General features: G+C 39.3%; 1 protein-coding gene across 1 annotated transcript; it reads left to right on the top strand.

The window, feature by feature from the left end:
* Positions 1 to 1,667: 1,667 nt before the first annotated feature.
* CLDN10 (claudin 10) lies at positions 1,668 to 23,135 on the top strand (the record flags this gene model as incomplete). The annotated part of the gene is made up of 5 exons (XM_083363081.1): positions 1,668 to 1,887; positions 19,542 to 19,703; positions 19,850 to 19,931; positions 20,822 to 20,929; positions 23,015 to 23,135. 5 exons carry the CDS (start codon positions 1,668 to 1,670, stop codon positions 23,133 to 23,135), a joined length of 693 nt encoding a protein of 230 aa, XP_083219207.1.
* Positions 23,136 to 25,619: the final 2,484 nt, after the last annotated feature.

The following is a 25,619-nucleotide window of genomic DNA, read 5'->3' as shown; positions in this document are numbered from 1 at the left end:
GGCAATGGGGCTCCTCGGAAGGAGGCAGAGAGAAGCCACGCCCTGAACTCTATATAAGGGGAATGTGTGGGAGGGCTGGTTTGCAACCGCTTGGATAGTTCCTGTTTCTTAAAGCTCCTGTTTCTTGGTTTGTCTTGTTCCGTTTGTTTTTGTAGCAATAAATTTGGCAGGCATAATTCCAGCCTCTTGCCTTCTTGTAAAAGGGGTTGTCCCTGCCTTTTCTGCAGGGCTGGTAGCAGGCTGGTACAGAACAGGTATTATTACAGATACCACCGTTGTAGATACTAAGTTGATGTTGAATTTAATTAGGGCAGCGAGACTTTTAGTAGCGCAATATTGGAAAAAGGAAGAAATGCCGACTATAGAAGAATGGACTTTAAAAGTTTCTAACTTGGCGGAGATGGAAAAGATTTCAGCGTATTTGAAAGATCAATCGCAACAGAGATACACTGTGGAGTGGAAGAGATGGATTGATTATATTCAGAATAAATATGGGACTAAAAAGTTTCACTTAGCATTTGAATAAGTAGCGGATTTATCTGATGTATAATTAGCTTGTAGTTATTTTACTAAGAGTTAAAGTGCGATAGAATTTAATATTTTATTGTTGTTTGCATATTTTAGATTATGTTTGTTTGTATTTCTATACCCTGTATTTAGCTCTAGGAAGTCGGGGTGGGGGGAGGGTTGGGGAGGGTTGGGGAGAGGGGAGGGGGAGGGGGGGTTTGTATTCAAAAATGTATTGTAAAACTTTTCAATAAAAAAAATGGGGAAGCCAGATTCACTTTAACAACCATGTCCCTAACTTAACAACTGCAGCGATTCACTTAGCACCCGTGGCAAAAAGGATCGCACAATGGGGCAAAGCTGACTTAACAAACGTCTCACTTCGCAATAGAAATGTTGGGCTCCACTGTGGTCATAAGTCGAGGACTATCTGTATTTGGGGACAGCGGAGCGAGGGAAAAGCACCTACCTAGGTCCCGGACACACCTGTTTTACCTATTTGCACACAGTTTCTCTACACGCGCATGATAGACATCTTGCCGTGTGGGAATCTCACCCCAACCTGCCGCCAATATTTGAAATGGGTCAGGCGCGACCCCGTCCTTTTCCTGCGCGGATGCAATTGAGGAAGAGAAGGCCGCTGCCGCCGCCGCCGCCACCCCTGGTCGCTTCTGGCTGGGCTGCCCAGACGGGCCCGCCCTCTGCTCAGAGGGCCACCGTCGGGCTCGGGGCGGAAACGCGGGCAGTGAGCGCCGAGGGCTGGCAGCCCATTTGGAGACACGGGTCTCTCTCTCTCTAGCCCAGCGTTTCCCAACCTTAGGAACTTGAAGATGCGTGGACTTCAACTCCCAGAATTCCCCAGCCAGCTACGCTGGCTGGGGAATTCTGGGAGTTGAAGTCCACGCATCTTCAAGTTCCTAAGGTTGGGAAACGCTGCTCTAGCCGTCGAAGCCGGTCCTGCCCGCCGGCAGCGCCACCTCACGGCCGGGATTGGGCGGGAGGCGTGCCTCCTTCCCCCTCCCTCTCGGCCCGGAGGATGCCGCGCGGGTGGGAGCTCGGCGGGGCCGCGGCCGCCGGCTGTGCTCAGTCGGTCGGCCAGCGGAGCTCAGGTAGAAGGCTCGCGCTACCTCGCCGCTCCGCTCCGCTCCGTCCCGTCGGCCATGGCCAGCGCGCTCGTCGAAATCCTGGCTTTCCTGCTGGCCATCTCCGGCTGGGTGCTGGTGTCTTCCACGCTGCCCACCGACTACTGGAAGGTGTCCTCCATCGACGGCACCGTCATCACTACGGCTACTTTCTGGGCCAACCTTTGGAAGACCTGCGTGACCGACTCCACCGGGGTGTCCAACTGCAAGGATTTTCCCTCCATGCTGGCGCTGGACGGTCTGCAAGGCTCCCCTTCTCTCCCTCCCTTCCCTTCCCTTCCCTTCCCTTCGCTTAAGCTAGTGGTGTCCACCCTGCCTAGTGGAAGGGCGGCCCGGCGGGGTTCCGTATGGTGGGCGATGCTCTCCTACAAGAAGCGGGGTGAGATTTGGGGGGGGGTGTCCATTCAGCCACCGAGCGATTGGCTCCAGCCCCTCCATCTCAAGTTTAGACTATGATCACGGGAATAACGGTGTAATATTTGCTCCCCTGTTGTTGTTGTTGTTGTTGTTGTTGTTGTTGTGAGTTGCGAAGTCGTGTCCGACCCATCGCGACCCTATGGACAATGTTCCTCCAGGCTTTCCTGTCCTCTACCATCTTCTGGAGTCCATTTAAGCTCACGCCTACTGCTTCAGTAACTCCATCCAGCCACCTCATTCTCTGTCGTCCCCTTCTTCTATTGCCCTTAATCTTTCCCAGCATTAGACTCTTCTCCAGTGAGTCCTTCCTCCTCATGAGGTGGCCAAAGTATTTGAGTTTTAGCTTCAGGATCTGGCCTTCTAAAGAGCAGTCAGGGTTGATCTCCTCTAGGACTGACCAGTTTGATCGCCTTGCAGTCCAAGGGACTCGCAGGAGTCTTCTCCAGCACCATAGTTCAAAGGCTTCAATTCTTTTGCACTCAGCCTTTCTTATGGTCCAGCTTTCACTGCCATACATTGCAACTGGGAAGACCATAGCCTTGACTATACGCACTTTTGTTGACAGGGTGATGTCTCTGCTTTTTAGTGTGCTGTCTAGATTTGCCATGGCTTTCCTCTCGAGGAGCAAGCGTCTTTTAATTTCTTGACTACAGTCCCCATCTGCAATGATCTTGGAGCCCAGGAAAATAAAATCTGCCACTAGCTCCCCTGTTACTTGATGGCTTTGTCTCCTTATCGTTTTGAAGTTGATAGTGTAAGAATTGGCTGAGGATACAACCATCCTTTGCATATTTAGAGATGTGAAATCCTGAAAGAAATGTCTAAAAATTGTAGTGGGTTAATTTTCTTTTCATTCTAGTTAAGGTTCTTTTGGAAGAGAACTTGTTTCTTTCTAATTATCGTCTGCTTTCCTGATCATCCTCTTTCCTAAAATGTTAATGTATGTTTGCCTTGGTTTGGACTTGAGTTGCTAATGAACAGTTGCTTTTGGCTCTAAAGCTGCACTTGCCCACTGAAGAATCTCAGGAATTTGCCTGTCACAAGTTCCTATCTCAGTGCCATGGATAAATCAATACAAAACCAAACATCTGAAATGTCGGTCTTTTAATTACAGCTCTTATACAGGTAGTCCTCGACTTAAAACATTTCATTTAGTGGCCATTGAAAGTTACAATGGCACTGAAAAATATGACTTATGACCATTACGACCTTTGCACCATCCCCAGAATCAAGTGATCAGAAGGTGGATGCTTGGAAACTGTTTCATATTTATGACCTTTGCTGTGCCCCAGGATCCTTTGATCCCCTTTTGCAACTTTCTGACAAGCAAAGTCAATGAGCAAGCCAGGTTCACTTTACAACCAGATTACTAACTTAACAACTGCAGTGGTTCACTTTACAAGTGGCAAAAAGTCGCAAAATGGAGCAAAACACACTTAACAAATGTCTCATTTAACAACAGAAATTTGTGGCTCAATTGTGGTCGTAAGTCAACTGTAACTGATTGTAGCTGATTTTAAAAATTCTTTAAGGTGTCCACATCTTGGAAAAAAGGGATAAGATCACTTCTGGCATGCCAATCTTGCCAAGGATGTTTTGATCACTCGTTTCCTCTTAGGTATTGGCAGATAGGCTGGGAGGAGCAGGAAGACGGTGCAGCTCAACAGCTCAGATGAACGAAAGGTGCCTTACGCAGTTGGCTTTTCTATCAGAGCTCTCCCATGAATCTGTCAAGGACCAGTTTGTTAGAAATGATTTACCCATGTAGAGTAATTCACGAGCTCCTCATTTCACCCAGAGATTATAGCTATGTTCAGATCCCTCCTGCAAACTCTTTTTGTGAGACCCATTTAGGAAATCCCTATAATGGATCCCTTGATGGTTGCCAAGTTCAGGTCGACTTACAACCACAATTGAGCCCAAACTGTCTGTGGCTAAGTGAGAAATTTGTTAAGTCCCATTTTATGACTTTGCTTGCCACATTGCTTAAATGAATCATCGCAGTTGAATTAGTAACACAGTTGTTAAGTGGCTCAACTTTGCTTGTCAGAAGGTCCCAAAAGCTGATCACAATACCCCCAGGATACGGCAACCGTCATAAATATGAACCACTTATCAAGCATCCGAATGTAAATCATGTGACCGTAGGGATGCTGCAATGGTCATAAGTTTGAAAAATGGTCATAAGTCACTTTTTTCAGTGTCGTTGCAACTTCAGTCACTAAATGAACTGTTGAAAGTTGAGGACTACCTGTATTTACTGGAGCTGGAGCTGAGACAGGGAAAATATAGCTCCTGGAAGAAATTAGCCTCAAGGCCCCATCATTACTACTCATAATCCCTTACCCCAAAATTGCATTGCTAAAATTTTATGTGGCTAATAATTATCTGATTTTCTGTCTGTTGGGGGCAATACTTAGATCATATATTTTAGTTTTAAATCGTACCTCCAAGTTATTGCTTTGGATAGTGAGATTATTTGGATAGTGGGATATCAAATGATAGATAAATAGATAGATAGATAGATAGATAGATAGATAGATAGATAGATAGATAGATAGATAGATAGACAGACAGAAAATTCTAATTCTTATTCTACCATCGCCCTAATTTAAGAGAGTGCACTCAAAGTAAACAGCCTAAAGTCCCCTCAAAGCTGAAAACTAGGATTGGTTGATAAATGAGGATTAACCTTTAAGTTGTCATATGAAAGGGAAATCCTTCCTTACTATTCTTCTTGGTGCAAAATATTTTAATTTTGTTTTCTAAGAGCCATTCATTTTCAATCATAAATAAGTGATTAATATGCTGATTATTTAAATTTAGTTTAGCTTAGCATTGAATAACTTACTCAGCTTTTGTATTGCCAGAGGTAGAGATAGTGAAAGTTTATGACAGTCTTTGAAATATTAAAATAGCTGCATAAATTTAAATGATTTTTCCCCTTTTATAGGATTAAATATGAAGATATTAAATTTAAGTAAATATTAATTTACTACCAGCTGTAGCTCCTGCTACTAATATTTAAAAATTCATTCCATCTAGATTTAACCACCTTTATTTCAGCAAGAGTTCACAATGTAAGAGTACTGTACTTAATTTTTAGATTTTTATTTATTTTTTCACATCACTTATAAGGAATATTGAGAATCAGCTATGTTGTCCACAGGTTATGCAATCTAATTTTTTTTCAGGTAAGACTATAGGCCTTTTATGGCTTGGCACCTGGTCTACCAAGTTGCAACCAGTATCAGCGCAACACACAGGTAGTCCTTGACTTACAACAGTTCATTTAGTGACCATTTGAAGTTACAACGACAATGAAAAAGTGATTTATGACCATTTTTCACACTTACGACCATTGCAGCATCCCCATGGTCGTGTGATCAAAATTCAGATGCTTGGCAACTGACTCATATTTATGACGGTTTGCAGTGCCTTGGGGTCATGTGATCAGCTTCTGCAACCTTCTGACAAGCAAAGTCAATGGGAAGCCAGATTCACTTAACAACCGTGTAACTAAACTGCAGTGATTCACTTAACAACTGTGCCAAGAAAGGTTGTAAAATTCATTTAACAAATGTTTCACTTAGCAACAGAAATTTTGAGGTCAATTATGGTCATACGTTGAGGACTATTTGCATGAGAGTAGGCAGGGAAATACGACTTATAGTCCCACATTTCTGAGAGGTTTGGGGATTGAAGCTAGAAGCAGTACACAAGAATTTTGGAGCTGCTTCTTGTTAAAGATCAAGCTGTCCCCTCCTTGTTAGCTTTTAGGAAAATGTTAAAAACTGAATTTTTGTACAGAGTTTTTTCTATAAATCTATATTTGACATCTTGATGTTTTTTCCCCTTGCTTGTTTTTTTACCTTTATTTTTGTTGTTATATTTAATAAGTGTGTTATGACTTTATCCATCTTTGTTATTGCGATTGCTTTTTAATCTGACGGTGGATGTTTTAATTTTTGTTTTATTGTACTCTATGTGAGTTGCCAAGAGTTGTTTGATTACAGCAGTGCAAAGGTTTGATTTGTAAATACATAAAAGGCAGAGGCTTTTTGTTTTAAGATTTCTGTGTAGTTTAATTGTCCATCAAGAAAATATTCAGGCTATAAAAAGACAGGCTGTTATGCTGCTGGATAAAATTTAGAGGCTGAGATTTTTCATGATCCGAACACCACCACTATCATTTATAAGGTTACATACCGGTAATACTGTGCAGTACAGAGAAATATTTAAGCATCTTAGTAAAGCATCTGAGCTATTATTAATTTTCTTTTTGTAGTAATATGGAATTTAGATTGCTCTCATTACCATGGCTAAAAATTAAGAGTATGATTTGTGTTCATGGATAACAAAAATGTGCTGAACAATATATTTTTCATTACGATTTTCAGTCTCAGCACTTGCAGTTTATGTCTCTTGGTTTCTTACCACGACACATTTCTCTTGATATATTGATAATGCTGGCATCAACTTAAACACAGTCACCACCAAATTTTAATGAAGCATTTTTGTAAGGTGATGCAACTACTTATATATTAGCATTTTGAAAGATCTGTCAAAATTGATGACAATTAAATTGTAGATAGGAAACCAGGAAATAAATGAATGGATCCTACTTTTTACTCATTGCTTACTTTGGTTCATATTGGTTAATGAGGATTTGGCTCAGATACTCTTTCCTTTCTTTTGCATGCAGATGTTCTCATTATACTGGGAAATTGTATCAAAATATGTCCCAAGTTTATAGCACCAAATGTAGGGGCAGAATAAGACAAATCACAATTAATTTATAAAACACTAACCAATATTGTTTTATGGAATGTTTGCTTGTAGTAATGTTTTAAACAGAGGATTTACTTTTACTTACACAGCTGAACTAAGGCACAAAGTGCCTTTCTTTTCTTGAAGGTAGGTACGGTAAATTGCTTCCCACATTTAGTAACTTGTGTTGATTTTTTTCCTCACTTTAAGAAAAAATTATAATTTTCAGGAATAGAACTTCTCCATAATTTAACAATATAGTTTTGATCCTGGTCTCCAGGCAAACAGAAAAACACTTAACTTTCTTTTGTATCATTTCCTGCAGTTGTCTTTTTTTAAGACTGCACATATTTTTTTCCTCAATCTACCCTTGTAAGATACAATTTTAGTCACCTGACCATTCTTACTTTGCCCTCTTTTGCATCTCTTCATTTTCCCCCCTAAATATTTGTTAAAATGTGGCAGTCAGAATTACTCAATTTTATGTTACTTACCTTACCAGCAGAGAATAGAGTAAAACGTGTGGTAATCTGGAAAGCATGTATCCTTGATGCAATATATCTCTGCTCTTTTTATACCCCATGCTGACCTAGTTACAATTATAGTTATAATTTCCACAATTCTCTTTACTGATACTATTGTAAACCAGGAATTATTAAGCATTTTTTCTAAAACTGTTCTTTAAAAAAAACTCTTTCCCAGCCCTTTTCTATAGCTAGTAAACACATTTTGAGCTTTGTTTCCTATTGCATCTTACTCTAGCTTCTTAGATGTATATTCACTCATATCTTTTTCTAATCATATGTCACTTAAATAATTTTGGTTTTTTATGTACTGGGACTCTCAGAGTCAAAAACAATGTTGGAAATCATTGTATAGTCCTTTGATTGAATAATAAAATGTGTACAATAGTGTCTTCTTCTAGATGCAATCACATTTGTTTTTTTGTTTATTTATGGCTTCTGCCACTGCCTGGAGATGCTTTCAGGCAAAAGGAATGTAGTGTTGTGTTAGTTTTTAGGCAGATTGACCCTTGCTATTTTGTGATACTATGAACATTGTCCTCTGTTTGAGAGGTAAAATATAGAGGTCTTCACCTCATCCTTAGGGTAAATTTGTGAATTCCCAGAGAAACTATGTTTGTGAATCAGAGACTTACCTAAACCTTGAGCCTTGAGGGGAGGACAGAACACCTGGAAAGAAACTCAGTTTCTTTCATCTGTATAAAGAAGGAGAGGCAAGCACAGTCTTCTAAGAGTTTTACAAAACAGAATTTCTGCAGGTGCAGTTTTATTCTCTCCTATCTGAAAACTTGGATTTTATAAATACAAGCGTCAGAGTGCAAGTGCAGTACAGAATTCTGCTCAGAAGGATTTATAATCTGATGCTTTCCAGATATGTGTATTATAAAATGCGTATTAGATTCCTACTAGCATGTTCATGAATGGTTGACAGAACTCGTAGTCCTGCACACCTGAAAGTTACTGTAAAATTATGACTTGCCAAGACACATCCTATCTCTGACAATTCCAAACTACATAGTGCAACCATGTGTTCTACTTTCGGATGGCATGCTTAACTCTTAACAAAACTGTAATGTTTAAGAAATTGACCCAATGCAGCCAGTTGTGAAGGGAGCCAATGAGTGAATGGAAAGCAGTAGTGCAGTTCATTCACCACTTACGTTTTGATTAAATATGAGGTAAGATCCAAGCCAAATTGTAGGAGTAAGAGCCAGCATAAGAAATTCATTTCTAACTTTATGAAGTCCCAATTTATATTTGATAAAGAATATAACATCATGTTTCCTTTAGAATCCCAAAAATCTAAGATGAAGTGGATGATGGGTAGAGATGTCTCTTTATAAGCATTGTAAGCATTTTAATTCTCTCAAGTATTTAACTCTCCAGTTGCTCTAATGTTATGAATCTAGTATTGTTTTTATGATTTCATTTTGTATATTTGTATTCTGTTTCACTTCCATGTAAACAATTTTATGCTGGCTGAAGGGCAATAGAAAATACCTAAAATGAAGAAACAACAAGCATCCTCAAAGTCCTGGGTAAATGAATAGGTTTTATCAATTTAGCATACTTAATCCATTAAATTTACTCTACAAGTCAATTTACACCTGTTAAAGCTTTTGTCTTGCCATTCATGGCTTTGAGAGATGGTAGATAACATCTCCTTCCAAGATCTTGTTTGATCTTTGTGGGTTTAGTAGAATGTTTTGTTGAACTGTTGATTGTATCATCTGTGGTCTTCTGGACTAATATCCTCCACTTATATTAATCAGTCACGCTGTTATGTAATTGAGAATGAGCTCTTTTTGTTAGCAGGTTATTCCTCAGAAATCTCTCAAAAGTTGAAAAAAATTCTTCAGCAGTAATAGCTAGCTTATGATATGATCATTTTCATGCTAGAGCAGAGGTCTCCCACCTTTCTGGGCTCAAGAGAAGGAGAGCAGCTTCAAAACTGGTGCACGCACATGCACACAGGGCCATGCACACCAGCGGCACTAGCAGCCCCGTTCACGCATGCAGCATGCATTGGCACCATGCACATGTGTGAACAGCCACGCCACCCCAGGGCGGCTAGTGGCCTGTTCATGCATGTGCAAATGGGCCATGCAAGCCACATGGGTTAGCAGCACATGTGCAAACAGGCTGCAGACACCCGTCAGTTCGCACCCACGCACATGCACAAATGGGGCCAAGGGCGTGAGTGGGGGGAATACACACCCATGCATGTGCACACCAGCCAGCCGTTTCTGCGGCCTGCTAGCCAAGAGCTGGGCCGCAGGACCATAGGTTGGGGACTTCTGTGCTAGAAGACGATTAGTTACATTGGTTAAAGTTTAATGTTAGAGTTTTATTTGTGTTTTGTTGTGCTCACTGTTATATGAAACTTAATCATAGATTTTGTGTATTCATAATAGTGTGAAAATAATTGAAGCATTAGAAATAAACAACTTATTATGATTTTGATCCTTTTGTTTGTAAACACCTGTAACTTTATCTTTCTGGATGTGTTTTACAAAACCAGTGATGTAAGAACTGCTACTGGCAGAGTTGTAAGTATAGCATGTAATAACCGCGTAACTCATATTGAGTTTCTTAATATATGGAGTGATAAAAGATGATGTCCAGTTCTCTCCTGGATCCGTTTACGTGTATAAACTGCAGGAATGTTTTGTAAGGTGGGATTGGGTGCTTATCTTTTGGCCACTCCAACAAAGGGTGCCAGCTTCTTTCTTTTTATTCTCATTTATTGTTAAAGAAAGTCATATTACTTCTACTCCCAAGCTGGCACAATTAACTTCAGTTTTGCTTTAGAGTCTATCTAGAGAGCCAGTGTCAGTGATCATTTTATTTGGGGAGGGAGGAATAAAACTTTTTCTCGTCAACATATTTTTTTTGTCTGTAGATAGTCTAGTCACTAGTGTCAAGCTCCGCAGAAATCAGTTCAAATGAGTGTAAAGCTTTATTGCAAGCTTAAGCTGACTACAAGAATCTGAGCTACTAACAGTCAAGGGAAATTAGCCAGAGATAAGAGAGGCATTCAAGGTGGGCTGGACTTAGATCTCTTGTGGGCACACAGGGATTCATGACTGATGATGTTTTTGACCCCTCCCTCAGGTTCAGCCTGGTCATCTCCTACATCTAGGGTCTTGACATTGACAGTACAGTCAACTGATGGGAGTATACACTGCATATGACACACTATTGCTACCATAGAGAATAAATTAGTGGAATATGTTTCTTTTCAAATTGTAGAATTAAAAAGTGTCTAAACAGATACTTTCTAATTGTGTTTACTATGCCTTTTTTTAAAAAAATGTGAATATAAATGAAATTCTGGCTGCTAGCCTCATTACAAGACTAGCTTTTTAAAATGTGGGTGAAATCCTGTGAAAAATTGATTTAATATGATTGATATTAAGTTAAAATTAATACAATACAAGTGGGGTTCAGAAACATTTGGAGACTCTTCAGGTTAAAATACAATGAAACACAAGGGCTGCACTAGCTGTGCTTTAAAAGTCCCGGTGACACACACACTCCAGAAGCGAGCACATGAAGATTTCAGCAGCTCAGATTTTTGCAACCTAGATAGGGTAGCTCAAAATACATACATGATACATGTAAATGCGTATAACTACATAGGTACAGATTTGGTAGTTCCGCAAGTATGGCAGTGAGATAGCAATTAGAAGCACCATGGCTGGTTGTTATATCCCCAGTAGGGAGAATGTATCACCAAAGAGCGAGGCTAAAAAGCTGTGATTTCTACCCAGCTTACTTGCACTTATAAGGATTGCTCCATGTATTGAATTGGCTGGGCTCCTCTGCCATATTGTTCATATGGGCACCTTCCTTCCTTCCTTCCTTCCTTCCTGTCCACTTGAAGCAAACTGCCTCTGGACATTTGATCAATCCTGCTTTAACACAGGGGCTGCACTTATGGTATAGTGAACCACGTTGAACCAGAAAATACTCAATCACATTTTACTTTAATATTGTGTGAATCCAGTCTATATTGTTAGCTAATGGTTCAGTGTGCCCTATGAATTTGATTGGATGAACATTCTGCACATTCTTTTCATACTGGCCATGTGAATCTGGTATGTTTTCCTTGTGAGAACTAATTGTGTCCTTCCTTCTTTACTCCTTATTCTGTTATTTGTGAAAAATCACATGCTGGCATGTAAATGGTGGGTGGCATCCATTTTGTTATGCTTGGGGTAAATCTTTACCATTTTGCCCAGGAAATACAGCTATAAATTACCTTGAAAGGACCTCTGGGTAAATAACTTCATGCTCCAGCACATTTAATGTCTCAATTAGCTACTACCAATGCCAATAAATTGAATGTGTCGGAAAATAATGACTTCCGTGGCTAATTTTGATCTATATAAGTACCCAAAAAAAGTTACATTGAAAGATTTCCATTTTTAGTAATAAAAACTAGGTGTAGGTAACTTTTCACTTCGTACGGAATCTAGCTTAACAGCCATGTCCAATGCTCCATCAGGTATAATGGTATTTCCTGTGTTGTTTCTAATATAGAAAAGCACAAAAAATTAAGAATGTGCTCCAGGCCTATATTTATGGTTGAAATTAGGTATGTGCATTTACAGTTAACTAAAGGCCTTTTTAAACAACCATGCCTCAGTATACAACCCTTAATAAAATATAAACCTATAAAAATTTAAATAATGGGGAATTTGTTCTGAAATGTGTTTTTTCTGCAATGGCACCATCATAAAGAAAAAACCCAGTCTTTTAAAAACAATTATTTTTGTTCATTCTGTAACAATTTAATATAAATAAGATAAATGAGAGAAGATTAGTGCTAGAAAAAGTGTCACTAGCAAATTTTCTAATATTATGCTGGCCAGTTTTGGCTTGTTGATTTGGATGTCAAAATGCAGATCTTTATACAAACAACACTCATATTTATTGGTGGAGAAATGGGAATGGCAGTGCATTTCTCTAGATAGCCTTTTCTGATGGGGTGGGGGGTGACTTTAAGGGGTGTGTCAGAACTGCAGGATATGAAGTATTGGATGGAACGTGGCCAAAAACTAAACTTGATTTAATTTCATTTGTTATTCATTAAAATTAAATACAGCTAATGACTACTTTTCAGTTATAGATTTAACAATTTTCTGAATCCATCATATTTTGATCAAGGCTATACTCAAGACCATTGGAGCAATCTGCAGTGGTGGTCTTAGACTGTGCAACTCTAATCTAGGCTGCCCCATTTACATTACATTTCAAGCTCGCTGTATGAAGTGATTCTGTTTGCAGTATTTACACATACAGATGTTTCTGTGAAGGGTGGATCTGCCCTCTTTCTTAACATTCTTCTTCTTTTGCACCAAGAACCACAATCGCAGGGCACAGTTAACATGGTCCTGTAGCCTCCTTTTTATATTCCTTGAATGGGTGGAGGAGTTTCTGAACATCCCCCCCCTTATTTTAATGATTTTTTTGGAAGAAATAACTGAGAGACCCTACTACCCCAGGCTTTTAACAGCTTCTGCGCATCAAAACAATGAAGTGAAGCTTTCACTTTACCTATAAGGGAAATGATTTCAGCATTATAAGGGATAAAGTAACAACAATAACAATAAAAGTTGGTACAGTCATCGATCAGACTCAAATAATGGAGAGAAATGTTTTATCCTCTTGATGTACAAAGAGAAATATATCCAAATTAGTTGTCTTGTTCCATAATGGTGATCTGATGGTGTAACTTGGCAATTAGATAATTTTGAGCTCTCTGTTCACCATAACAGTAACCTATGTATTGGTTCGCCCAGGTAACTTTAAAAAGGTATCTGTAGTAGTCTTTATATCATGTCAGAATATGGTGGAAATATAGAAAATATGTCCTATTGCATTTCATAACCTGTCAGATCTGCCATCATCAGCTTTGCTGGCATCCTGTCATAATTTGTTGTGGGGTGGGGTGGGGCGGAGGAAGGAGGCAATTGGCATGTGCAGAGTAGAGATGAGCAAGGCGGGTAGAGTGTGTGTGACAGGTTTGATGGAACCCAGAGGTGTGAGAACCGGCCTATTTCAGTCTTCAAGGACACCAAACCTGGTAAAAGAATGTGAATTGCACGCACCAAACATCCGAGCTGTTCCCTAAACACTTATACAGCATGATATTGGACAGAGACAAGGGGGGGGGAGCGCCAACAAGAAGAGGAAAATCTGTAATGCTTTGCATGGGAACCTTAGATCTAGCCTTGCTTTTGCTGCAAGCCACTAATCCTTAGTAAAAGAACCTATCACTTCAATCAAATGGAGTTGAGGGTCTTTCTTTCCTAGGGGTAGGTCTGGGGTAGGTCTGACATAACACTGGAACCCTGGAGATTTGCTCCACCTGCTCTTCACGCCTGAGCAGGAGAGAAGTTCCACAGCTGTGGAAGACCAAGGACTCTCTTTGGGCAGGAAAGATTAAGATATGATCAGATCAGATCATCTTTATTGTCATTTTTTATTGTGGGCACAAGGACGCACATCAAAAATGAAATTTAGCTGCCCACTCTCAAAGTGAGACACATACATGACACCCCCCCCAAAACATACTACATACAACATACAGTATGTATAGACCCACACCCCTACATATACATAACAATAAAATATTAAATACTGTCCAACCTGAATATACAACAGAAGGAGGAAGCCTGAGAGTTCACAAGGTTAATAATGTATGGAATGAAACTATGGTTAAATCTGGATGTTCTGCTACGGATACCACGAAGCCTCCTCCCAGAAGGTAACAAGGAAAACAGGTCGTGAAGAGGATGAGTAGTGTCCCAGATAATCTTACGGACCCTGTTCAAACAATACTTCTGTGCTATGTACTGGATGGGAGGGAGGGAACTGCCAATGATCTTTTCGGCCATCCTCACCACTCTCTGCACCGCCTTCCTGTCCAAAGAAGTGATGCTTCCAAACCAGACTGTGATGCTGTATGACAGGATGCTCTCGATTGTCCCCCTGTAGAAAGTGGTCAGAACAGGGGAAGGAAGATGAGCTTTTCTCATGCGACACACAAAGTGCAGGCGCTGCTGTGCCCGCTTCGCCAGTTTCTCACTGTTGAGCGACCAAGCCAGTCTACTCATTAGCTGCACACCCAGGAATTTGATGCTGGTAAGCATCTCCACAGGTGAATCATTAATGCACAGAGAAGTGTGGCTGTGCCTGCCTTTTCTAAAATCAACAATGATTTATTTGATTTTACCTGTATTTAAAACTAGGCTGTTTTCTTTACACCAGTTCACCAACCCCTCAACCTCCTTGCGATAAGCTTCCACATTGTCATCATGAATAAGGCCCACTACTGTTGTATCATTGTGAACTTTATAATATGGTTGGTGGCAAACCTAGCACAACAGTCATGGGTCAACAGGGTGAACAGCAGCAGACTTAGGACGCAGCCATGAGGAGAACCTGTGCTCAGGGAAATGGTATTAGAGGTATTTGTTCCAGCTCGCACATATTGGGGCCTGTTGGTAAGAAAATCCAGTTGCACAAAGGGGTGTTTAAGCCTAAAAGGCCCAGTTTGTCTACTAGATGCTGGGGAATGATTGTGTTAAATGCCGAACTGAAGTCGACAACAACAAACACACATGAGTATTTTTTTCCTCTAAGTGCTTCAAGCTCAGATGGAGAACGGAAGAAATAGCATCCTCCGTAGAGCGATTTGGTTGGTAGGCATACTGAAGCGGGTCAAATGCTGGCAGGAGGCTAGATACAATAAAGTCCTTTATCAGCTTCTCAAAGCATTTCATAATGGTAGATGTCAGTGCAACCGGACGATAATCATCGAGGCCTGTAATTGTGGACTTTTTTGGCACTGGCAAGATGATGGCTGTCTTAAAACACAATGGGACCACTGCCTGCTGCAATGAGAGATTGAAAATATCTGTGAGAACACAAGCCAGCTCATTTGCACAATCTCTAAGGACACGTCCAGGGATGTCATCTGAGCCTGCTGATTTCCAAATGTTAACTTTCCTCAGTGTTTTCTGGACAGAGGTGACATCAAAGCTTAGCACTTGCTCATCAGGATGGGGCACAGCGTTCCTAGCAGGAGTGCTATTTGATGTCTCAAATCTACCAAAAAATGCATTGTTTGTTTAGGAAGTCCGTGTCGTCCTTTACTCCTTTTCCACTTAGCAATGTTATTGCTATTGCTTTTTAAAGATCTTTTATAACAGGGGCATTTGTATATCTGTATGTTGCTAGATAATCTCGTAAATCTGAATTCAGGCAACTCTTGAACTCTGAATGAAATTTAATCTAAATCACGTTATCAATATGGATGCAGCCCAAAATTGATCATAGATAAATTTGCTTAGAGTTACTGACAAGAACTACCGATAATCTATATGGTGAAGTAAATGAATGCACTATTGAAAGTTCATTTAAAATTATGAAGCAAATGAAGATATCAGGAAAAAAAATGGGTATTTTGGTCACTGTTAAGAAAACCGTCTCCCACTACCAAAATTAGCACTGAGAATAGTACAGAGCATTGGCAGGAAACAACATGAAAATTATCCCACCATCTAAAAAGTAGCTATCTTTCTTGTGGCCAAGTCTGCTTAGAACAGATCCATTTCTTGAGTAAGGAACAGGGAGAAAATTGCTTTTCCTTTTGGTTTGCTCTGTGCTGTCAGTGTGATACAGAGAATGCCAAGAGATAAATTGAACTTTGAGTAGGAAACAACAGAGAAACAGTAGGGACATGTAAACAGAAGAGAATATGGGAACAGTGATTATTTCAGTTGTTTGTATTTGGATTAAAAATTATTTTATATTTCTTGCATTTGTACAAACATTAAATCAATAATACTGGCTGGGCTTGCAGTATCACATCAAGCTGTGAATTAACCTACTACATTTTAGAACACAGACCATAGAATAACAGAGTTGGAAGGGACTGTGGAGGTCTTCTGCTCCAATCCCCTGCTTGAGCAGGAGACTCTTATACCATTTCAGACAAATGGCTGTCCAGTCTCTTCTTAAAAGCCTCCAATGATGGAACTCCCACAACTTCTGAAGGCAAGCCATTCCACTGATTAATTGTTCTCATCATTAGGAAATTTCCCTAGTTCTAGGTTGCTTCTGTCCTTGATGAGTTTCTATCCACTGTTTCTTGCCTTGTCTTCTAGTGTTTTAGAAAATAGGTTGACCCCCCTCTTCTTTGTGACAGCCCCTCAAATATTGGAACACAGCTATCATGTCTCTCCTTGTCCTTTTTACTAAAGATACCCAATTCCTGCAACCATTCTTCACGTTTTAGCCTCTATCCCCCTAATAATCTTTGTTGCTCTTCTCTGCACTATTTCCAGAATCACATCTTTTTTATGTTGTGGTGACCAAAACTAGATGTAGTATTACAAGTGTGGCCTTACTAAGGCTTTGTAAAGCAGTACTAATATTTCACATGATCTTGATTCTATCCTTCTGTTAATACAGACTAGGCTTGGCTCTAATTTAAGTGATTGTCCCCTTGGACTTCAAGATCCCTCTCACAGTTACTAGCATTGAGCTAGGTTTGATCAAGTTTATTCCTGTACAGTTGGTTTTTCTTGCCTAAGTGTAAAAACTTGTCTCTACACTGAATTTCATTTTGTTATATAGGGTCCAGTGTTCAAGTCTGTTGAGATCCATCTCGATCTTGAGTCTATCTTCTGTAATCTTGGCGATTCCTGCCAGCTTAATGTCATCTTCAGGCCTTTTATTCCCTCATCTAGATCGTTTAAGAAGATATTGAAGAGTACCGGGCCTAAAACTGAACCTTGGGGTACCCCACTGCTAAGTTCCCTCAGTGTGGGTGTAGTTCTGGACTACACATTGAGTATGGTTAGTTACAAATCCATCTGGTGATGGTGCTGTCTATCCTACATTTTTCTAGCTTATCAAGAAGTAGATTGTGGTCTACTTTGTCAAATGCCTTCCTGAAATCTAAGTATACAGTACTCTATCCACAACATTTTACTGGTCCACTAATTTAGTCACTTAGAAAAGGATTAAATAAGATTTCTTTGGCATGACCTGTTTTTGACAAACCCATGTTGGCTTTGGGATATAACTTTGCTTGCTTCTAGGTATTCACAGATCTGCTGCTTGATTATCTTTTCCAGGATCTTCCCAGGTATTGTCAATGTGATTAGTCTGTAGTTTCCTGGATCTGTTTTTCCCCCCTTTTTTGAAGATGGGAACCACATCAGCTCTTTTTCCTCTGGTAGTTCCCAATGCTCCAAAAACTTCGAAAGATATGGTTTAGTGGTTTTGAGACCATGTCTGCCAGTTCCTTCAGAACTCTGGAAAGTAAACCATCAGGAACCAATGATTTGAATCCACCTAGAATTAACATATGTTCTCTTACCTTTTCCTTGCTTATTTTAATTTGCATTCCTAGTCTTTCTTTTACGGTTCTGTTTTTGGTAGGTTAGGCTATATTTTCTCTTCCAATTAGTCTAATGCTTGCGTGGAATCCAAGGCAGTGGCTGCATTCACATGACATGCTTATTCAATTTTTCTGGATTTGGACAGCACATGGAATCCTAACATAAGCTAGTCCTAAACTGTCCTTACCTGCTGGATTTGCCCAATATTATGGACCTAATGTGGCTAGCTTCTGGTTCAGACTTATGAGCAAACACAGATGGATAGTATCAGGATAAGTAACTTTAAATTTCTCGCTGCTGCTGCCCTTTATTGCAAAATATCATGTAAACCCAAAATTTAGAGTAAATAAATTATAGGCAGGTGTACTGTATTGTACAACAAAATCTCTCTAGGGTGGGATGCAAATGCAAGTAGGGCTGGAGAAAAAATTGTCTGCTTAGTTTCCTGCTGTTTGCAAGTTACCTACCATTTCCCAGGTTCTTTGCCTCTCTGGACTTGTGCCTTGAGTTCCCTTCTGTGCTTTCCTGCTGGCTCAAAATACATATGACTTTTTGATCTGACAATCTAAAATCACAGAATTTGCAAAAAAAAATACAGACAGGGCTAAAAAATTTTATTCTTTTATAGCAGTATTTTTATATTGAGAATCTCTTGCAAAATACAGAGAAAATACCTGACTTTTATGAATATATCAATTACATTCTATGTTATTGGAACTTGAAAAAGGGATCCCTCAACGACTAAATATTTACATTGCTGAAATTAAAAGTAGTTATCTTTGAGCTTATGAGCTCACTAGATTTTTAGGACCACTGTTAATAGGACTGTAACGGTGGGGGGGGCACATTTCAGCTTCTTAAACTAATGTAGATTTATTTCTGGTCTTTTGTTGCTTCATTTGAAAACCACTCATCAGTATTAATTCAATACTGTAGAGTGCAGAACAGACAGAAAGAATGAGAAAAGATATAAATACAATGGGAGCTTTTTTTTCTCCTCTGTTTGAAGGCGATCACAATTTGGTCCCCTAGTATGGTCTACCTACTGCAAATTCCTTTTCCCTTCTTTTTAAAGACTATTTTATAAGCAGCTATAGCACCTTGCAACTGCAGGCTTCAAAATAATTTACCCAATTTGTATCAGTAACTTGAAATCTCTTCATATAAAAATAATAAACCACTTTTCAGTTGAGCAAAAATGTTTGCCAGGGCTTGTAATAGAGAATCAAATGTTTCCCTAAATTTGAAGAATAAGTCCCTGAGGTGTTAAATTCTGATTAGCACACAGGGATAGTTTGTTTCTGAACTTTTGTGCAGTTGATCAAAAGCAACCATTGAGTGATCCTTTGTTACGACATGGGTTACTTGGTAGGGTTTCTGCAATGTCCTCTTATAAAAGATAGATAGGATGGATATATACACGTAGATTGGTGACAATCTAAGCACTGACACAGTGGATGTTGCTAAGATCACTGAACCAATATGGTGTTAACAATAAAGTTGGGAGCACTTTTATTTCTAGTACAAACTGGTGTATTCAGATTTACACTGCCCACTGTATCCTCTCCCACCTTTCCTACTCTGCTAGGTACTGCTGTGTGAATTATTGCAAAAATCTGTAAAATAGGGTGGAGATTTGCATTAACAGGAGTTCACCTAATTAGAAGGGAATAAGAAGACTTATATATCCAGGTGACCTATACTGCATTGAAAGCGCTTTGAACGTGGACATCGCTCCATTTTTTTCCTTGTATTTTCAGGTTACATCCAAGCATGCAGAGGACTCATGATTGCTGCTGTCTGCCTTGGATTTTTTGGCTCTGTATTTGCGCTGATTGGGATGAAGTGTACAAAGGTTGGAGGCTCAGACCAAACTAAAGCTAAAATTGCTTGTTTTGCTGGACTGATCTTTATTCTTTCAGGTAAATATGATCAAAGCTGTGATTTTCTAGGCAGATGAAATTAAGTAGGAAAATTGCTGTTGATTTCATTAGTTTGTAGATTCTGGTTGATGTGTATTGAAGCATTTCCAGATATTAACCTGTTCTGCACTTGATGCATTTTTTAGGACTGAGTGCATTGACTGGTTGCTCCCTTTATGCTCACCGAATAACATCTGAGTTCTTTGATCCCACATTTATTGCACAAAAGTAAGTCCAGTTGAAAAAAACTGAGGTAGGAGATGCTTTACTTGCTGTTTTGCTCCATCTGCCTGGTTCAGAGGAACCAGAACTAATTTTACCCACCCAAAATAAAGTTTAAAGTGGCTATAATAGGAATAAAATAACCACTGCTGCCTTTTGCATTCCATTAGTATGTCAGTGATGTTAGAATGGAAGATTACAAGGCCCATAGGCTTGAGATGGATCTTCCGGTCTTTTCAGTACAGTAGTTAAAAGAAACTAACAAAAATTAAAGTAACTTTTGCTCTGTTTCTGAAGTTAAACCGAGAGCCGATTACCTATATTCTAGGATCCTTTTCATCTTTCTAGTTATTGCAACCAAAACTAAAACATTTACAGCAAATGATCTAATTCTGTACAAGTTCAGCGTGCCCACAATATACTGTATTTACAAGCGCTCTCTTTGTGACTCAGCAAGGAGTAAATGATTAGTCTATTATAATTACTCAAATAGTTGATTGTTATTGTTAAATTATATGCAGCAAAGCACCAGTATTTTTTTTTATTGCAGGCAATTTAGGAGCTCTTTCCTTGTAAATAGATAAACCCTGGAAAACAAGACAGTAATTTCTCCAACTCTTAAGAATTGGAAGAAGTGAAGAGGAAATTAAACCTTCAATGCCCATTAGTAGTAACCATAATTCAAATGGCTTGCTTTAGACAGAAGCAATGCTTGCCATGCTTACTGATTTTGTGGGGAGGCTGAGGATTGCACTGGAAAGAGCAAAATATTTAATTAAATTTTTGTTAATACAATGAATGTCTTTATTTAGCCTTGTAAACCCTTCCTATCAACTAAATAAAACTGATTTGTTCATTAAACTATTTATTAAACATGAATTATCACCTACCTGCAGGTACGAACTAGGAGCAGCTTTATTCATTGGCTGGGCTGGAGCATCACTTTGCATAATTGGTGGCAGCATATTCTGCTTCTCCATTGCCGAAAACAAACCAACTCAACGGTACAGACAACTGCTTTTATTAAAATTAATATTAAGGTAAAGGTAAAGGTTCCCCCGCACATGCGTGCTAGTCGTTTCCGACTCTAGGGGCCGGTGCTCATCTCCGTTTCAAAGCCAAAGAGCCAGCGCTTGTCCGAGGACGTCTCCGTGGTCATGTGGCCGGCATGACTAGACGCCAAAGGCGCACGGAACACTGTTACCTTCCCACCGGAGTGGTCCCTATTTTTCTATTTGCATTTTTATGTGCTTTCGAACTGCTAGGTTGGCAGAAGCTGGGACGAGTAACAGGCGCTCACTGTTACGCGGCACTCAGGATTCGACCCGCCAAACTGCCGACCTTCTGATCGACAAGATTAAATTGTAAGAAGTAGCACTAATCCAGTCTGCAAATCTTTCAGAAATAACCCTAGTCAATAATCAAGAATGATTACCGTAGTTGAAAAAAGGATGAATTTAAAAGCCCTGTTTTTTAGGGGGAAAAACCTGGCAGACTCTGCTCATCTTTGTAAGATTTAAGCATAGGATTAGAACTCATGTAACCCAAGCTGATGATTTATGCCATGTAAGATGCTTAGTGCTTCTTTAAAAGAATGCATGTTGCATTTTCAATGCTTTTAAGATGCATGAATGCGATGACTCACGCGTTATGTTTAAATTTATTGGGCATTTTAGATTTATAATTGTGGAATCACTTTCCAACTACCTCCCTTTATCTTAAATAGTACCAAGGCAGCATTCACTAGTAGTCCTTACTTATCCTTCCAAACTATCTTTTTTCATTCATCCGTTGTGGAACCTTAATTTTTCTTCCCAGTACACAAAATACGAAGTTGAGACAAAATTGGGTTCTAGAAGACGTAAGGGACAGTGCAGTAATGCATTTGCTGTGACTTTACCTATTGTGTTGAGAATGCTGACAATAAAATTAGGGTTGGAATAGGAACTCATGAAGGGTTCTGCACTTTCCAGCATGAGCTATGTGTAATCGTCTTAATTTGGGAATAAATCCCCTAAATTACATAGGATTGACTTCTGAGTAAGCCAGCTCAGGTTGTCCTGTTTTGACATACAAGTACATCTCAAAAAATTTAAACTCCATAACTGAATTGAGTGTTTTAAGGACATGGAGGGGGGAAAAACGCATTGATTTCATGATTATTTGGTCAAATAAAAAAAAAAACACCCGAGGCTGCTAGCATGGCTGAAAGGATAAGAAACGGTTGCTAAGCTAACACTTTTATTCCCTTCTGAAAATGAAGTGTTAGATTCTGAACATCAGATGACAGGGTCCCTTTCCCAGTTTTTAGTGGGAAGCAATTAAAAATATCTGCCAAGGGAAGCTCTGTGACATTTGGGGATGTTCCACAGGCCATCCTCCACTGTGTCATCAATAATAAGGTAACAGCCACTTTCCCTGGCTTGGCCATTAACTCATGTTTTTAGCATTTGAACCTGTAGGGCTTTGACCGAATGACCTCCATGGTATGGTTATTAAGGCAATTTTAGCTTCCCACAAAGTGATACACAACACAAGAATATTCTTCAGAACACACCTACCGGTATATTTTTCTAGGTTATTTGATTGTAAGCTCAAGACTGCTGTATAAAGAATCTTTAGTAAGTATTCCTACAGCAGTTTTGAAAATTGTTCAAATTTCCACCCTGAACTTTTGGTTACACAAAGCTTAAAAGTATTAGCACTATTCATGTTAAACTGTCACTCTAAAGAATATTGAGACTTGACCACAAGTAGCCTCCTGAACTGCAATGTCTGAAAAGTTTTTACCCACCTTGAACATAATGGATGGGTACAATACTGTTGTTGTGATTAAGGTGCGAGTACATGCAGCCCCTGCAATTCGTTCAAACAGCCATGTCTTTTTCTGGGACCATAAGGCAACTGTGGGAGGTTCCTGGAAATTGATGCTGCTGCTTTAAATGAGCTGCAGAGTGGCTGTGCTCATCCTTCCTTGTATTCCAAAATGTCTGTCTATAGTAAAACCTAAAGCACAGAGCAACCCCATAACATTTTCCTTTCAATATTTCTTGCTATTTAAATGAGCTCTAAACTTTCTCGTGTTTCAGGATGGTTTATACATACAACGGACCTTCTTCTGTGATGTCTACTCGAGCCAAGGCCTACTCAGCAGATTTTAAAGGATCCAAGATGCCTCCAAAACACTTTGACAAAAATGCCTATGTGTAACTGGATGGTTGGAGGAATCTTTTTGTTATTAAAAATCATACCTATGTGCTGTCCATTCACAGAATGATTTTTAAAAGTGGCTTGGTATCTTGAGCATCAGCAGTTTTATAACTATTTTGTAAATGAACTTTTGTCTACTTGATGTAAATTTTCTTCATAACTTGTTTTAAGATTTATACTTATACTAGACATAATTTATAACTGAAAAATAACTGGCTCTTTTTTGCTTTCTGTAAAAAGAAATATAAATGAAGTCATTTTAATTACAGCCAATATTGTTAGGGATCTTCAGAATCAAACATAGCAGTTGCAGCTTTTAAATGGATCCATCGGTTTTGAAGACCTGCTTTTAATAACTTGGGACCAGTTTTAAAAGCATATTAAAACAGATTGAGATAAGCTTCAGCAAGATCTTAGTAATCAATCATGAAACACCAACATTATTTTAATTCCAGTACCACAATTATATGGATTAACACCCCCCACCCAAATACCTCTAACACAAAACAAAAATTTTCTTCCTCAACTTTCCACAAGGTTAAAATTGGAATTTTGGATTTACATAAGGCAGCTTGTGTTCTACTAGGTATCATGAGCAGATAAATGTCTCTGTGTCTGAGAAATTCTCTCTGTAGTTTCACTTAATCCCTCACCTGCAAATAGGTTGATTTAAATCAGGGCAGTCTCAGGTATTGATTGAAACAATCAACTTTGTCCCTGAAGGTTTGTCATATTGCTCTAAAAATTGCAGTTCTCATCAGACCACTAAAATGTACAATGTAATATACATTTGATTACATCATTTTATTTTGTGTAATTTTTGTTAGATAATGTGATTTAAAAACTAGGTAGTATTATTATTATTATTTTGGTGCCTTCTGGTCAGAGTTAATGCCTGGCAACTGCCTGGATTAGTCCTGCAATTTTCTTGGCAAGGGTTTTGGAAGTGGCTTGCCCTTTGCTTCCTCTTCCAAGGACAGTGTGTGAGTGACTGGCCCACATTCACCCAGCTAGCTTTGGGCCTACAGCAACAACTAAAACCTGGTTTCTAGCCTGGTGCCTAACCACTACACTACACTGGTTGCTATAGTATTATAGTGAGGTAAGAATCGCCTTTTCCTTGTTTTTCTTCTATTAACAAAGCTTCACTGCCGTGATACACATTATACCGTTAAAGACCAATCCTATCTTGAGTTTTTATAAGATATGAAACCCATTGAAAGTTAGCATGCTCCACAATTTTTTTTTACTAGAGAACAACACTGTACATTTAAACATCAGTAAGAAGATGGAGGAATGGAGCACACACATGCTGGTTTCCAGATACACTTACCTGTGCCTAGAACTAAATACAAAATGTTTTGGGAAAGAATGAGGTATAAGAAAGGAACACAGCCTTTTAGTCATTTTTATGAGACCAGAAATGTAGTTTTGGTAATTATTTTGGATTAGAAGAACATTAAGAACTTTATTGTTTAGCTGGTTTAAAATAAATAATTTTATTTTTAAAAAAATCTTATTATTTTTATGCCCTCTGTTCCCAATTCAGTTCAAATTGTACTCGTTGAAGGGTTGTTAAGGGTTACTAGGGCTCAATCTATGAAGTACATTGAAGTTATTAAATGCCCTGAAACACTGAGATAGCATCTGGTGTGGTCATTGATCCACCTGTCCCCCTTGGGCAGTTATTTCTGCATGCTCAAGGCAAAAGGCAATTTCGCTCTTCATAAGAAGAGGCAGGAGGAGACAAAAGCAGGGTCATATTAAGCCTTCTCTTACAGGCTTGATAGCAATGACAGATGAGCACAAAGGCCAGGCAAGAAGTCATGTTTGATAGATTACAAAACACATAATGAATGTGCTCAATTTAAGTTGCTGCAAAGCATTTTACTGCATCTTTCCTATGCTGCTTCAACGGATCCCCAAGTAGAGTTCATGTGACCTGATATTATCCCTAATATTCCTGTGCTCACCAGGTGGCAGGATTCTTACACAACTTCTTTACCATTAAGGAAATCTGCTAATCTTTCCTCAAAAGGAGGGGTTACATAGAACGGTTACATCAACAGATGCAGTTGGTCTTTTGGGTAGGGACCTTCAGAAGTTGTGCAGTGAACTTTCAGCTCGGGTGTTACGCCAGAGGAAACTGAATAGTTTTGCAGTGTTTCCTATCAGTACGGCTTTACAAATCCTTAGTAAGACCTGGAATACTGCATCCAGTTTTGGTCACATTACAAAAAAAGATGTTGAGATTTGGGAAAAAGTGCAAAGAAGAGCAACTAAGACGATTAAGGGCATTAAGGACAAAAACATATGAAGATTGATTAGGAATTGGGCATGGCCAATCTAGAGAAAAAAAGGAGAGACATGATAGTAGCTGCATGGAAGTGCCAGGAGTCAAAACAAAGCCATCTTTTTCCAACGTTTTAGTTGTCCTGGATAGCATTACAATAAAGATATGTTTATATAAGGTCTTTTTATGAT

Source organism: Vipera ursinii (genome assembly GCF_947247035.1).
Source record: "Vipera ursinii genome assembly, chromosome: 4".
Taxonomy (NCBI): Eukaryota; Metazoa; Chordata; class Lepidosauria; order Squamata; family Viperidae; genus Vipera; species Vipera ursinii.
Note: the sequence above shows the minus strand (reverse complement) of the source record. Positions and strands in the feature narration are given on the sequence as shown.